This window comes from Schistocerca cancellata, chromosome 5 (assembly GCF_023864275.1).
Source record: "Schistocerca cancellata isolate TAMUIC-IGC-003103 chromosome 5, iqSchCanc2.1, whole genome shotgun sequence".
In the NCBI taxonomy this organism is placed as follows: Eukaryota; Metazoa; Arthropoda; class Insecta; order Orthoptera; family Acrididae; genus Schistocerca; species Schistocerca cancellata.
In genome coordinates, this window is record NC_064630.1 from 593,213,200 (window position 1) to 593,230,349 (window position 17,150).

At 41.7% G+C, this 17,150-nt stretch overlaps 1 protein-coding gene and 1 non-coding gene across 2 annotated transcripts in view; both read right to left on the minus strand.

Annotated features, from left to right (window-relative positions):
• LOC126188708 (probable cytochrome P450 6a13) overlaps positions 1 to 16,917 on the minus strand; it is a 32,081-nt gene extending 15,164 nt beyond the window's left edge. The window contains exons 1-4 of the mRNA XM_049930316.1: positions 16,742 to 16,917; positions 11,303 to 11,538; positions 8,410 to 8,675; positions 5,399 to 5,630 (exon numbers count right to left, since the gene is read on the minus strand). Of these exons, the coding sequence (XP_049786273.1) occupies positions 5,399 to 5,630; positions 8,410 to 8,675; positions 11,303 to 11,538; positions 16,742 to 16,917 (910 nt within the window). The remainder of the gene's footprint in view (positions 1 to 5,398; positions 5,631 to 8,409; positions 8,676 to 11,302; positions 11,539 to 16,741) is intronic.
• Positions 8,137 to 8,211, minus strand: Trnas-cga (transfer RNA serine (anticodon CGA)). The gene has a single exon. It is a non-coding gene; the product is annotated as a tRNA-Ser (tRNA).
• Positions 16,918 to 17,150: the final 233 nt, after the last annotated feature.

Sequence of the window (17,150 nt, forward strand, 5' to 3'; positions counted from 1 at the left end):
CAGCTTCCCAATATATTTATTCCTTAATGAAATTTGTCATTAAAAATATATCATTTTTTCAAACCAACAGCTCAATTCATGGAATCAATACTAGAAATAAGAATAATCTTCACAAGGATTTAAAGTCACTTAGTCTTGTACAAAAAGGTGTGCATTATTCAGGAACACACATTTTCAATAACTTGCCAGCAGCCATAAAAAGCTTAACAACGAATGAAATTCAGTTTAAGAGAAGCCTAAAGGATTTATTGGTGGCCAACTCCTTCTACTCCATTGATGAATTTCTTAGTAAAACCAACTGATTTGTATATAAGTACAACATAACTTCTGCACAATTTCAGTGCAGTAATGTGTTCACTGAAAATTTGTGTGTGTGTGTGTGTGTGTGTGTGTGTGTGTGTGTGTGAGTGAGTATAATCTAACTTCTGCACCATTTCAGTGCAGTAATGTGTTCATTGTAAATAAGAATTACAGTAGTTGTATTACATGTTTATTACCTTATAAATAAATAAAAAACTTTTTTATTTTAAATTCAGTGCATTAGTATTTGTAAAATGACTCTTAGTGTTCATTAAAAAATGACGATCATTCCACTTGGGACCTGTGGAATGGTACATTAGCTTATTTGTTTTAGTTGTAAATATTTGTCATGTATTGTTGTTTTTCTGACATGTTCCACATCCAGGAGGACCTCCTCACTACGGATCAATTGGAATGAAAGTAAATCTAATTTAATCTAATCTAAGTCAGTCTTCTCGGAAGTTTACTGCAATAAGTCCGATTTTTCGCACAGTAATGCAAAAATACTTAGCAAACGCACGACCTCAGCCACCAATGCCATTGTTCGCACGCTAGACAATGTGCGAGAAAATAATATTGTTTAATCTTAATGCTTTCAAATATTATTAATTATCTGATCTGTTTTCTCATCCTCACACACAGAAGCAATATTATTATTTATATTATTTATAGTTATTTTCAAGAGCGTGTTTTAAGCTTCACACTTCATTTCACATTTTACTACATCGCTGATACATGTGTGTAATAAAATGTGAAATGAAGCGTGAATATGTGTTTGAAAATGACCCACAATTGAAACTGGCTAATTGCACACATGATAAATAGATTACAGCCTACTTAGACCATGTTTTCATTCTCAAAACTCACTGATGCTGTGGACCCCACAAACATAACATTTTAAAAATATCGATGTTTGTTGAAGACTAACAACTTTCCCACGTTTTCTACGAACAATACTGTACTCTACGCATGTTTCATAAAAATCAGTTAGATAACTCGTAGACTCCGACTTTTAGAATTTTTCTAACAGAACTGAGGCTAGTTGTGACCTCTGAACTATCTCTATTCTACCATCCGTACCTCTCTAAAGTTAGATAATTATCTTGCAATTTGGTAAAGCTCCATCATTACTTCAAATGAACGTAGTGCTGTAATTTTATCATTGTAGCTTACTTCTAAAGGCTAGTTAATTTATCATAATTATACAAATTCTAGTTAAAAAATCAGTTTTACTCAATTATTTGAAAAATAAAAGGTGTAACATTCATGAAAAGCTTTACAGTACGTTTTTACTTAAAACGAAACCTAAATCCAAAATTAAAATTTTCTATCTTTATACTTCGCGTTTTCTGATTTTCGTAAAAAGTAGATTTTTCTTGGAAGTTGTCAGCAATTCATGGTGAAACTCAAAAAACGTAACATTACTATTGCTTACATTGTCTGGCAAAGTATTGTGACAATATTTAAGTATTTAATTTTACTTTAGATCGTTACAAAATGCTTTGTCTAAATGATCGTGCACACGTTAAGTGCGGCCGATTTAAGCATGGCTAACTTGGCCTTGGCCAGACGACATAAATACCGATCTCATTCGCTCGCCAGCTTGCTTCCCCACAAGATGTACCTACAATTTTTTGAAAACTAATACCACGTACAACTGAAGAAAAAAGAAGAAAAAAGGCATACATTAGTTTGAGAATTACCGGCCTGACAGTCTGATATCTTACACGTGTGCATTACTGATTGTGATAATACACGAATCCACACATACCCAAAAATGCGTGTATATAATGTTCTCCTCCTAAACCACTGGACCGATTTCACCCAAACTTATCGCGTATATTACTTGCTATCTGGAAAGAATTGCCGTTATGTAAGAACCGCTTACCTACCAAAGGGATGAGGTGAGGATGAAAATGAAGTGTAGCCTATGATGTACGAAAACCCAGCCTTAATTCAGCCAGTATTTGAGAATGAAAGCACTTAATGACTTGCAACAAACTTTATACATAATTTCAAACCTTTGCAAAACTGTCTCTCGCTCGCAATCACCACAAAATGATGAGAGGAAAGAAGTTATCGGTTACTACATTTTCGCTGTTCATGCAGTAATACTGCCGCACGAGGCAAGACGAAAAACTGCCATATCATGCTTGACCTTTAAATCATTCCTGTCAACTCTATTCGCAAAAACATTCGCAGACACTATCCACATATGCACCTGGATGCACCTACAAAATTATATAGTTGTAGGACACATAATTCAGGAGGCATGATACGAGTATCATAACACTGAGCTTCGTGAAAACAAAACTGTAGGGTGAAATTCGGTAGAGATGCAGTTGAACTATGTGTACAAATATGTGTGAAATATGTTAATCATATGTGACATGTGTGTACGCAGACAAAGCCAGGGGTGAAAGGCTCCTCTTAAAGTCCTGGATCGTTTTCAACCAAACTTGGTATGCGTACTACTTAACTAACTAACTAACTCCGTCCGAACAGGTTGTGGAAAGCCAAACGGCACCGACCGGCCGCCGTGTCATCCTCAACCTGTAGGCATCACTGGACGCATACTATTTGGTGGTTATAATTAGAGTGCAGCTGTTCATGGAAGTCCAGTGTGGACTGTAATTATCATATCTCAGCGAAACTTGGTAGATATTCTAATGTGAAACCAATTTACGCTGGAAAAAAATTAGTTTCAATTTTGGCCGCCAGGTGCAAATCTGGCGGTGTACACTGTCGGTTTGATGGTACGACTTCCACGCTGTTATTTGAGAAGCCACAACGATTAATAACAAAATCAACATTATTCCTTTCTTACTTGTTGGACTTTTCCTGCCCACATTCCTAACAACACAATATTTCTACACATCTTTCTTTCATTCACAGCTGTTGCCATCCACCACTCAAGCAGTTCGCGCTGTGTTGTAATTCATGGTCTCATGGCGATAAAAAATATAAAATTTTCTTGAACTTCCAGCTACATCAAGTGGTTAGATATGCACATTCTTTCGGACGAGTATCCTCAACTAATGTCAAGAGCTACTACCATCCTTACAGAACCATTCTACCAACTGTGCCGTCACAGCACACATAGCGTGGCTATATAAGGGCAGGAGCATCAACCACAGGACTGTTACCACTTGACAACAGCCGAGCAGCACTTGGCCGAACACTGGTAGCTATTTAACTTCTTAAGACAGCTGGAAGTTCGAGAAAATTTTATGTGCTCTCTGTCCTTAACGTTCTGCTCAAGACAATATTCAACTCATCGCAGCTGTTCTTTATACAAAAATCCCTCCCAACCTCAGCACACCCAGTCTTCAATAATATAGGCAGCTCATTCTAAATTATTTCTGTGTAGTATGTGCCTGGAAAAAATACTTTTTGTTTTAAATCGACAGTACACTTTAATTTTGCGAGTTTATCCGTCACCACTATGGCGGTATCTTCTCTCCCTGACTTCGTGTACACTTAATATTCCAGCACTCCAGCCCTATTATTGCCCCTTAAAGAGCTCCTACAGTCTTCAATACAAACAAGATATCTGCATCGTACAAAAGGTGGCAGTTGGCTCTGAACAACAAAAAGTGTGAGCTCTTACACATAAATATTAAAACGACACCGATAAAATTCAGTTACACGAGAAATCACACAAATTTAAAAGTAATCTATTAAACTAAATACGCTGGAATTACAATTATGAACAACTTGACTTGGAACCATGACAGAAGACATAGAAAAATTTCAAAGAAGCGCGGCTCATTTTGTAAAAGGGGCGTTCAAAAAGAAACGAGCCTGAGGCATAATTACAGAAACCAGTACCTGTATGTTAGAAGTATTGACCCTGGCTGTTGAGACACTTGTCCCACTGTGACACAAGGCGGTGAATGGCTGCCTCATAAAATTCCCGGGCCTGCGATGTTAACCAGTGCCTCACGTACAGCTGGACGTCGTTGTCCGAGGTGAATCGTTTGCCCCTCAGAGACTTCTTAAGGGGACCAAAAATGGCGTAATGACAGGGAGAGAGGTCCGGACTGTATGGAGGGTGGCCGAGAATTTCTGCAGGAGCGCCGCGACTGTGTTGGCCGTATGAGGCATTGCATTGTCGTGGAGCAGAATGACCCCACGGGTAACATTGCCTGGTCGTTTTCATTTGATCGCTTGGCAAAGGGTGGTCAGGGTTTACGATTAACGCTCAGCATTCACTGTTGTCCCGTGTCGCAGGAAGTGAATCAGAAGGGGGCATCTTGGTCAAAGATAAACGTCAGCATAACCTTTCCTGCACCTTTCCTCCTCAGCCAAGGGACTATAGACTTTAATATGTGACATGAATTTGAACTTGGTACTTCTATCCGTTCCTGAGAAAAATGGTTCTTAACAAATGGACAGACAGACGGTTAAACAAAATGACTAAAATTTTTTTTTTAGGTTCTGTAATTAAACGTTGGCCATTTTAGGATTTTTTCCTTTACTTGTGCTATAAAACCTTGCTTCTTGCCAAATTTTATGATTCTAGGTCAACCGGAAACACCCTCTAGATTTTGATGACTGAGTTTAAGAGTATCAAAATGTGTGATATAAACAGCCGTATCTTTTGATTGCATAGGCTTAGGAACATGAAACTTTAACGCCACCAAACGATGATAGACCTTAATAGGTGACACGAATTTGATCATGACACGTCTACTCATTTATGAGAAAAAAGGGTTATTAACAGACTGACAGACAGACAGACAGAAGAACAATAAAGCGATCCAATAAGGGTTCCATTTTTACAGATTGGAGCACGGAGCCCTAAAAAGGGGAGAAGGAGAGCAGCCAGAGGAAGAGTTAAAATATATGACAGTGCAATGAATTAAAAATGAAAGTACCATTGCAGTGGCACATGCAGAAATTTTGGTTCGGTTGTACGAGGAAAAGACAGAATCAGGTTATGCTTTAGTATATTTCATATACAGCTATTCTCGTTTGGATAAGTACATTATTACTTTCAACAATACAAATTGAGTGTCAAGGTCAATGGGACACTGAAGTGCTAAAAATTGTGCTGGTGCTCAGAAATGGTAACTAGTTATGGTTCTGATCTTACCTTCTTCGCAAATTTCGTCTTCTGTTTTCTGTTCCTGCTGCATTTTCTTCATCAGCGACTTGATGAAATCGTGGGCAGATACTTTATTGTGTTGTCGGAAGGAGAAGCTGTCTTGGCCAACTGTGCTGAAGAAGCTCGTCACCGATCTCGGCAGCTGCGCCAGTTTGAGGGCGTGGAACAGCGAGCGGCCCAGCAACTGCAGCACCACTCGGCCGCCGTCCGACCTCTTCACCTGTTACGACGCGTAGTCACAAGGTTAAGCGTGCTTTCGTTTAGTCTCCACTACTGTGCAGTTTGATAATACACTACTGGTTATTAAAATTGCTACACCACGAAGATGACGTGCTACAGACGCAAAATTTAACCGACAGGGGCCGTACGGTTCTAGGCGCTTCAGTCTGGAACCGCGTGACCGCTACGGTCGCAGGTTCGAATCTGCCTCGGGCATGGATATGTGCGATGTCCTTAGGATAGTTAGGTTTAAGTAGTTCTAAGTTCTAGGGGACTGATGACCACATATGTTAAATCCCATAGTGCTCAGAGCCATTTGAACCATTTTTTTTTTAACCAACAGGAAGAAGACGCTGTGATATGCAAATGATTAGCTGTTCACAGCATTCACACAAGGTTGGCGCCGGTGCTGACACCTACAACGTGCTGACATGAGGAAAGTTTCCAACCGATTTCTCGTACACAAACAGCAGTTGACCGGCGTTGCCTGGTGAAACGTTGTTGTGATGCCTCTTGTAAGGAGGAGAAATGCGTACCATCACGTTTCTGATTTTGATGAAGGTCGGATTGTAGCCTATCACGATTGCGGTTTATCGTATCGCGACATTGCTGCTCGCGTTGGTCGAGATCCAATGACTGTTAGCAGAATATGGAATCGCTGGGTTCAGGAGGGTAATACGGAACGCCGTGCTGGATCCCAACCGCCTCGTATCACTAGCAGTCGAGATGACAGGCATCTTATCCACATGGCTGTAACGGATCGTGCAGCCACGTCTCGATCCCTGAGTCAACAGATGGGGACGTTTGCAAGACAACAACCATCTGCACGAACAGTTCGACGACGTTTGCAGCAGCATGGACTATCAGCTCGGAGACCATGGCTGCGGTTACCGTTGACGCTGCATCACAGACAGGAGCGCCTGCGATGGTGTACTCAACGACAAACCTGGGTGCACGTATGGCAAAACGTCATTTTTTCGGATGAATCTGTTTACAGCATCATGATGGTCGCATCCGCGTTTGGCGACATCGCGGTGAACGCACATGGGGTCACTGGACTCGCATTCGGGAGGACGGCGGTTCAATCCCGCGTCCGGCCATCCTGATTTAGGTTTTCCGTGATTTCCCTAAATCGCTCCAGGCAAATGCCGGGATGGTCCCTTTGAAAGGGCACGGCCGACTTCCTTCCCTGTCCTTCCCTAATCCGATGTGACCGATGACCTCGCTGTCTGGTCTCCTTCCCCAAAAGAAGCAAAACGAACATGGGAAGCGTGTATTCGTCATCGCCATACTGGCGTATCACCCGGCGTGATGGTATGAGATGCAATTGGTTACACGTCTCGGTCACCTCTTGTTCGCATTGACGTCACTTTGAACAGTGGTCGTTACATTTCAGATGTGTTACGACCCGTGGCTCTACCCTTCATTCGATCCCTGCGAAACCCTACATTTCAGCAGGATAATGCACGACCGCATGTTGCAGGTCCTGTACGGGCCTTTCTGGATACAGAAAATGTTCAACTGCTGCCCTGGCCAGCACATTCTCCAGACCTCTCACTAAGTGAAAGCGTCTGGTTAATGGTGGCCGAGCAACTGGCTCGTCACAATACGCCAGTCACTACTCTTGATGAACTGTGGTATCGTGTTGAAGCTGCATGGGCAGATGTACCTGTACACGCCATCCAAGATCTGTTTGACTCAATGCCCAGGCGTATCAAGGCCGTTATTACGGCCAGAGGTGATTGTTCTAGGTACTGATTTCTCACGATCTATGCACCCAAATTGCGTGAAAATGTAATCACATGTCAGTTCTAGTATAATATATTTGACCAATGAATACCCGTTTATCATCTGCATTTCTTCTTGGTGTAGCAATTTTAATGGCCAGTAGTGTATATAAGGGAAAGACAAATGAAAACTTAACACGGAACAATGGAATGGTTCTATTAAGAAATAATCACCACATTCGTTAAGACATTTATTCCACTGGGAAATGGGACGATCAATTTCCGTTCCGAGAGAACGCGGTCGGCCGCTGACGGATTCGCAACCGCACTCTCTCTTGCACTTCCTCGTCTGACTGAAACCGAAGTCTACGCATGCTTGTCCTCAGGTCGCCAAAGATGTGAATATCGCACAGTGAAAGATGCGACCAAATCGCGGGAGCGTAGTCTCCGTCCGATTAGCAGGGTGAGGGCGAGCGTTGTGCAACAGGATGCTTCCTCTGCTCGTAGAGTTCCTCGAGCGCGGAACGACAATCAACGCGCAACCCTATGAAGACTTCGCAGAAACTGCGGCACTATATAAAGCCAAAACGCCCAGGAATGCTGTGGGACGGACTCATCCTTTTGCACCATGAAGTCCGCCCTGATGCAGCCTATAGGACAAAGGCTACGCTTCGACGATTTGGTTGGGAAGCACTGCAACATCCTCCGTACAGAATGAAATTTTCTCTCTGCAGCGGAGTGTGCGTGCTGTTATGAAACTTCCTGGCAGATTATAACTATGTGCCGGACCGAGACTCGAACTCGGGACCTTTGCCTTTCGGGGGCAAATGCTCTACCAACTGAGCTACCCAAGCACGACTCACGACCCGTCCTCACAGCTTTTCATAACAGCGCACACTCCGCTACAGAGTGAAAATTTCATTCTGGAAACATCCCCCAGGCTGCGGCTAAGCCATGTCTCCGCAGTATCCTTTCTTCCAGGAGTGCTAGTTGTGCAGGTTTCGCAGGAGAGCTTCTGTGAAGTTTGGAAAGTAGTAGGTGGGTATTTCGTACCTGATCGATGTGAGCGACAGCATCGAGGAAGGGAGAAGTGGTCGGCGCCTGGGAGGTAGGCAACGCCTCAGCGCTCAGCGCGAACACGGAGGAGGCGATGCAGTCGACGCAGTAGGCCAGCAGGTGGCGCCGCGTCAGGCAGGGCGCGCAGGCGGCCACGTCTCGCAGACGGCGCGCATGCGCCTTGACGTGGGAAGCAGCTGCGCGCAGGGCCGCCGGCGTGAACGACGGCGTGAGGCTGCTGCGGGCGCGTCGCCACTCGGAGCCTGTCACAGGCAGTGTAATGACGCGAGTGTCACCAGATGGGCGTTACACTCAACTCTGTCACATTTCATTTTTGTACAGCGCGCATGCAACTGTACCACACCATAAGTTTTAAGTTTCAAGGCTATTTTAAGTGCATTACGTTACCATATTAACAGTATACACATATATTAGTGTTCCATGTAACTTTAGTGACTCTTGTGATCTGTAGTTAACAGAATATTACTGTAATTGTGCAGATACATTTTGTAAAAATGATTACAAATTACCATGAGCAAGAACTGTTTGATGTGGGGGTCTCTGAAACTGATGGGAGTACCCCCTTTTTAGGCTAAGATCAATGTCCAATAACTTAGATTTGAATGAAATTAGTCCGCAGCTCGTGGTCGTGCGGTAGCGTTCTCGCTTCCCACGCCTGGGTTCCCGGGTTCGATTCCCGGCAGGGGTCAGGGATTTTCTCTGCCTCATGATGACTGGGTGTTGTGTGATGTCCTTAGGTTAGTTAGGTTTAAGTAGCTCTAAGTTCTAGGGGACTGATGACCATAGATGTTAAGTCCCATAGTGCTCAGAGTCATTTGAACCATTTTGAATGAAATTAAGCTGAGTGAGAAGTTAAGACAGGCAGGTATTAGAGATGTTAAAATATCACAAGATTTTCATAAAAGTACAGCGAAAAATATCAGTATATCATAAGATTCTCATAAAGGTACAGTGGAAATAGTGTTAATATAATATGCGCAAAGTGCCGTGGCCGCTAGGTGCTCAGTCAGCTGGGGATGTGTGGGGAGAGCGGCAGGGGGGGGGGGGGTCGCTCAGAGCGCTGTAGGGGAAATGTTGAGGGCTGGAGGGGAAAGTTCCGTTCTAACTGAAGCTTTTACGCTCACACCTTTTGTAAATATTAAGACGGCTGTAGATGGGGTACAGGTGGTTATAATTAAACTTTTACTACTTGAGGGGAGGGCCCCCACAAAAAACGAGTGATCGCAGGACAATGAAACTTTCTGGAAACTTTGTAAGGATAGATAAATTTAAAAAAATAATACAACTCACTCTAACCAACACCAAATTGAAAGTGAAGTTTAGAGGAGAAATTTCGGAACCATTTCTCATAAAATTAGGCTTAAGACAAGGTGACTGCCTATCATCATTACTGTTCAACTGTGCACTGGACAGACAGAAGAGCAAAACACCTTTCATATAGGAATAGACTCTAATAATTATATTACCTAAATATCATATTAAGTTATTGTTGAGCCAAATTGTATCCCTGTGTAACAACTTGTTTACAACTTTGTGTTTTTGACTAGAGTGGTCCGATGAAGGCCATAAAATAAATAATAATAAAAGAAGGAACCTCCGAAAAAAAACAAAAAAATTCTACATAGCAATATAACTTTCGTTTGTTGCGGACAGTGGTTAAGTGTCAGGTTACAAACGTTGCTCAATGTGAGGACCATCTGCATCCACGATAGCCTGAAATGGCGCTATATACGCTGTATATGGTAATATAAAGTAGTCATATACTGAAACAATAATAGTTGTAGCGTGAGTGGTGTATGTACTACGAGGGTTGTAACTTAAATAGTGGCAACTATTTATTCACAACCGATACAAAAGAGTTACCTGCACCTGTTACTGTCCTTCAAAGTAGTCACCAGCGTTGTGCAGAACCCGTTGCCAGCGATGTGGAAGGCATAGTATACCGTTAGCAGAGCCTGTTCTGTTTGATGGTGCGAATGCAGCGGTCTACTGCCTGTCGAATCCCTGGAACAGTTCTGAAACGAATGCCACGAAGTGGTTCCTTCATCTTCGGAATCAAATCAAAATCACAAGCCCGGGGAGTACGGCGGATGGTACAGTATTTCCCAGTCCCATCGACCGAACACAGCAGCCACAGCTTGCGCTGTATGCGCCCTCGCAGTGTCGTGCAAAATGATGGGTGGGTTGCGCAGGAAGTGTCGTCGCTTCTTTCGCAAAGCTGGTCGCAGGTGATGCTCCAAAAAACGAACAGTAATACTGTGCATTGACACTCTGCCGTGGAGGAACGTAGTGGGTTAGGATAACACCATCACAATCGTACACGAGAATCACCATAACTTTAGACCGGTCCATCAACAGAACAGGCTATCAACAGAACAGGCTCTGCTAACGGCATACTACGCCTTCCACATCGCTGGCAACGGGTTCTACACAACGCTGGTGACTACTCTGAAGGACAGTAACAGGTGAAAACATGTAACTCTTTTGTATCGGTTATGAACAAATAGCTGCCGCTATTTAAGTTACTCGTGGTCTCGCGGTAGCGTTCTCGCTTCCCGAGCACGGGGTCCCGGATTCGATTCCTGGCGGGGTCAGGGATTTTTCCTGCCTCGAGATGACTAGATGTTGTTGTGTCGTCTTCATCATCATCATTCATACCCATTACGGTCGGAGGAAGGCAACCACCTCCATAAGGACCTTGCCTAGTAAGGCGGTGCGGGTCTCCCGCATCCTCTGTAAAGAAGCATGGGACTTCATTTCCATTTCCATTTAAGTTCCAATCCTCGTACAATACTATATGACACTATGTAATACTATACTTTATACAGTTGTTCGTTCTCTTTAACAGTTAATGTTTTTCAGTACTCACCGTCCTGGCCAAATAGTCCCAAGAGGTAATCGTGCATTTGGGTTCGCTTGGAGAAGGCAGGAAAGTCCGTTGACAGCACTTGGGCGACGAGATCCTTGTCCCGCACAAGAAGGAACTTCTCTCTGCCCAGTTTCACCCATGAACACGGGTCGTGCGGTGCAGCTTCGTAATGCACGTGCAGAATTTCGTGTAGAGGCTTGGGACGCACCAGTTTCGTAATGAAGTCGTCAGCATACCTGCACACAAAAAATAGCTTGCAGTGCTACTTACGAAACCAAGGCTGCGTAAAATCATGATGATGTCTCTGAAGTTTGCACAAGCAGCATTTCTCATCACAGTTATAATTTGACAAGGAGCAGGTGAAATGAATGATCGAGTGTTCCTGGCACTCAGTACTCGTGTCACTTCATTGGAACAAAGCAGGATGGCGCCAGTGCAATCGGAAATACGGTCCTCTAATTATCTCATACTAAATTCTAATGATAAGTCATCTTCCTCAATAAAATTTTAGTTATAATTGGTGAAAAATAGTGCGTAGGCACTTCACGCATGAATCTGTTTAAGCATTAAGGGACACTGTCTCAGATTTGTTCAAAAATTCAAATGGTCCAAATGGCTCTGAGCACTATGGGATTTAACTTCTGAGGTCATCAGTCCCCTAGAACTTAGAACTACTTAAACCTAACTAACCTAAGGACATCACAAACATCGATGCCCGTGGCAGGATTCGAACCTGCGACCGTAGCGGTCAAACGGTTCCAGACTGTAGCGCCTGGAACCGCTCGGCCACCTCGGGCGGCCTAAATTTGTCAGTGGGATAGCCGTTCCTTACTATTTAGATGTGCAAGTATGTTTATTTTACAGCTATTATTGCAAATGTATTCTACGATTGGTTCAAAACATTGTAATGTAGCAAATTATAGCCTCTTTCACACATACGAGGCTAGGGTGAAGATTTTCTATTGATAAAAATTGGAGTAATAGAAATGAATATTATTAGCGTCGGACAAACACATTTCCACTAGTTTTCTCTTTCTTAACACTACTCTCTTAATGATACTAATGTAATCTTCTTACTAGAAAAGTTTATTTGCCTAGACCGCAATATATATATATATATATATATATATATATATATATATATATATATATATATATATAATCAGCCAGGTTCGACAAACTGAACTGCTATCTTCAGATCATCTGTATACGTAGACCATCTTCTTACTAGAAAAGTTTATTTGCCTAGACCGCAATATATATATATATATATATATATATATCAGCCAGGTTCGACAAACTGAACTGCTATCTTCAGATCATCTGTATACGTAGACCATTGTGTCATTCTATGTAGTGCACTGTCGTTTAGTCGTGGACATATTTGGGAACAACTTGTTGAAGAAAACGCTGCAGTGTAACATAACACAATAAAATCAGCTGTTGACACCGACACAGCTGCCAATAGCCCCATGAGCCAAATGTTTTTGATCAGAGTCTTTTGTGCGGATTTGGCACAATCATGATCTTATTGTATGGTATATAACGTTACACTGAAGTGTTAACTTCTCTAGTAAGAAGATTACATTATTCTAATTCAGAGATAGCTCTTCTGCTGACAATGTCAGGTAATCATATTATGTTAATACTTTTATTAAAAGTCCCAGTACATAAAACGAATGCTCCCATCTCTACTTGGTGGTATTACTGCAGAACAATCGTAGATTGTGCTTTTGATTCACAATTGCAATCTCTAATTAATTAAAGTTTCCTGATTATTAACTTTGTGAGGTCATCGAAAAGATGCCACGTTTCGTTGAGTATCACTGTCATCATTTTCCGGCGAAGACATGTTGACGAGCTCACCTCAGGATATAACAATGCTATACACACTTTATAAGCAGCATTGTCTATACTTGTTAATGATATTTTACCTAAACATTTTTATATGAGTGTGTACAGTACATTATGTGCAGTACTACGTGAGTTAATTGCATTTGTAACACTTGTTTCTATACCGTAAAATAAGTATTGTGAATTTCCTGGTGGCTTTTCCTAGGGTTCTTCGAACGACGTTTTTTTAATTATTTTTCTGACGGCACCGGCAAAGGGGGATAAACCTTTGAACATGCCAGCTATTAGCGCTGGCGAAATGTTAGAAAAATCATTAAGCAAACTTCAGCCGAATCCCTGGACGAAAACCAAAATACAATACGTCAACAAATCGCACGAAAGACTCAACAATTTTGTACTGTGAAGACTTTTTAATGAAACTTCACTGAGCATAAAATTATATCTTATCTGTGTAAACCTCTGTAAAAGATGGTCTGTCCATATAGGAAAATGCCCATTGTATTTTGAACGTAGTCTTCAACCAAGAGATTGGGGAAACACTATCGTTTTCGGCGTGTAGAGCATTGGCGCACGTTGTAAGAGCATAGTCAGTCTCAGTTTAACCGTCATCAATGTCAATCAGCTCTAAACAATTGCAGTGTTGCAAAATAAGAAAACCCCGTTACAACTACACCACAACTACGAACGCTGAACTGTCTCGGACTGAAGAACGTGGAGGCAAATAAACCATACCGAAGCTGTTCCTGAGCCTGTGATAATGAAAGGCCTTATACAACTGAGAAACTACGATCGGAAAACCACAGAATAGTCGAGTTGAGTTGGTACACAGTTTGCTTTGGACGATTTAAAGACGTCCATTATTTTTCTTCGGTCAGGTACTACAGTGATATGAAACTTTCGAAACGACAACAGAATTCCATCCACAGCTGTAAATTTTATTTGTGGTTTCCTGTTCGTCGGCTCTTATTTAATTATCAAGCAGTAAATATTATGCATGCCACCTGCCGCAAGATTTAAAGATGCTACGATCTGCTGTCTGGAAGCTCTGAACCATTTTTTAAAGTGTAATAAGACAAGCTTATTCATTATCGGTTTAGGTTTGTAAACAGAGATCGGATTACTTTTTTTCACTTCCCATTTGTGAAATAGACAATACCTCTATTTTTTACTAAATCCTTCTCTATCTTTGATGTTGGTAAGTGCTTTGTCTATCGAATGCTTTACTTGTGAGGCATTTTTGCAAGAGCCTGACAAATGTGCTCGCGTCATAGTAACGCATAAACTAACGAAATTTTAACTTCGCGTCTAAAGTAAAACTTGAGGTTTGCTAATTCGTGTATAGTTAAAACTACGAGAGCAACAAACTGCAGTAATATGCTATTAAATGCCTTAGTTGTAGGAGTGTTGTTAACTGTTGCGACTTCAGGAACGGTCTGTATATATATTATGAAATGATCCAGTCATTCTAGTAGTGCATTGGAGCATAGCTAAGGTTTCCTAATAAGGAGAAATTTATGGTACCAGTATAAAGATAGGAAGCTACTGCGTGTTTGACCATCTTGGGTTTCACTAAAGCAGAAAAGCTGTACCGAAGAAAATAGCGTTAACCAAATGGTTAAGACAGAAAACAAACAACTGTCCTGCTGGAACTTATGACAGATTTAAATTGTAACTGATTCACAGGGGAGTTTCCCAAGGTTAACTGTACTAATCCCTGCCTAAGTTAGAAATACAATCACTGCAGTTCGGGTACGACAATTATTCAGTTGAAGTATTAAATGGATAAGCAGTGTGTTAAGTGATTCAGAAACGGACCCCTAATTGCGTATTAGCTTCTTCAGAATTACTGTAACCTTGAATGTGTCGAATATGGTTTTCATGCCACGGCCAGTTAATTTAAAGCTTAAAAGAAAATATTATTTTGAAATTACTTTTGGAAGTAACTACACTGAGCTCAGCTATATCGCGTTAGAAGATGTGTGTTTATACAGTTGATGTCCACTGATACAGTAACATTCAAACTACTTTTGCTGTTGAACGGTACGGTACTTTGAATTATGTAACTGACTTCAGGTACTAGCTATGTCGTAATTATTACTATTACGCTAGATCAGGTTAGAAATTCTGATTTAAGAGAAAAAACACGTCAGGGCAATGGAATTTGAAGCTTACGAGTCTGTAGAACTTATTTCGCTTCGCTTAAACGCTCGGTTACTCCTCGACTGTAAAAAATGTCTTCGACCGTTACTATGATGCAAATTAAGAATGTTTATCCGAGGTTCCCAGATATCATTCTCACCCATTCCAGGCACGGTAGACACGATAGAACCATAATTAGACCATCTGAAATACTACGTAATACAAACCAAGGTACTGTGCAGAAAAAGGCGTACTACTTCATAGTCTGTAAAATCTCATCAAATATCAAAATTTTAACAACATTTTCGTGCGAACAGGTTAGGAACTGGAGTATCGATTGTTAACTCCATTTTTTCCTTGAATCTCCGTATATCTGGCACTTAACGAAGCCTTCATGAGCGAATAAAATTTTTATAGCAAATCCTCCCGTTTAAACTGCCCGATTTTTTTTCTTCCATTCACGTTATCCGGTAACAGACACTATAAAACCCGGGCACGGCGTTTGTTTCTTCAATTTAAGTGTCTTTGATACAGAGCCAACGATCATAGTCCAACTGTATTGAAGAAATAAATAATGTATGTTTACATTGACATGATATGCCTGAAAAGCCGTGGTTTACTGTTACGAAAATATATCCGATTTAAGCTTTGTTTTTTTTACGGAATGAAATATTTCTCATTACTACCAAGTTAACAAATAATTCATTTGCGATATTTCTTACTTATGGTGCCTTCACTGCATTCGTTAATCCCAGATTGTGTTACACGCGGGTAAATTCATATGCTAAATAAATTGTTTCTAAATTTTCTTAGGAATCAGCGTTAATTTAAACTCACTCTTGAATGGAGGTAACACTGTAAATAAACTGAACACGCGAATATTGTTAGCTAAAGAAATTATTAAAGTCGGATAAATTATGTGCTGTAGCGTCCTTATTTTCTTATGGAAACACCTAAATTTTACATACAGTGTTAGTAGAAACAGGGCGACATGACTGAACGTCGAGGCTCGGAGGTAGGTTCCTGGAAGATTAAAGAATTGTTGTGTGTTTGGGTATCCCCTGTAACTACGGACGAACGCAATATGCCGGTGAACGAGAGCATTTATTGTCATTTTTGTGAAATATACCACTGGCAGGAAACTAAATACGAAAAACAAAATTGTCCGTTAACAAGAGGTGCAAAATCGAGTATATGGAGATCACAAGTTTTTCAGAGAGTCAACACTATAACTTGTCTTCGAAAGACAGAACGGGTGCAGTTTTTTCTCAATGGTCAATCAATTATTCGAACATTAAAATGTACATGTCATAGCAGGCAGGTCTTCATACTACTTGCTCTATATTTATTTACAGTAAGACTGAACGGCGTTTCTGTATTGATGTATTCCACATTCACACGTAATAAATAAATCACTATAAGAGTTGCTGGTCTCGTAGGACGTACCTTCTAAGTGAGGTAGCAGCAATGATGGCCAGAAACGTCGCAGCCACCGCCAGCCACCACCAGCGGCTTTGGTCGCCGACGAAGACGTCTGCGGAAGTGAGCGAGAGGAGCAAGTGGCTCAGAATGGCCATGGCGAATGGTGGCAGCCGGCGGTTGTCCCCACTCTCATATACCATCTGCGCGGCGCCACGAGCCCCGCTACGTCACTCTTGCTTCTCACTCTATCTGCTTCTCTTTGTCTCGCTTCCCCACCGGCGATGACTCGGTACTTGGTGCTGCAAAGCGCTGACTACTGGCTATCGGCTCTGCACAGGCGGGTGTAGGTAGCGGACTTAGCAACCTCATTGCAGCTGTGGCCAGCATAGTGGTGGGCTTCTTCTTCACTCCTGTGCCCCTACATCTATTTCCC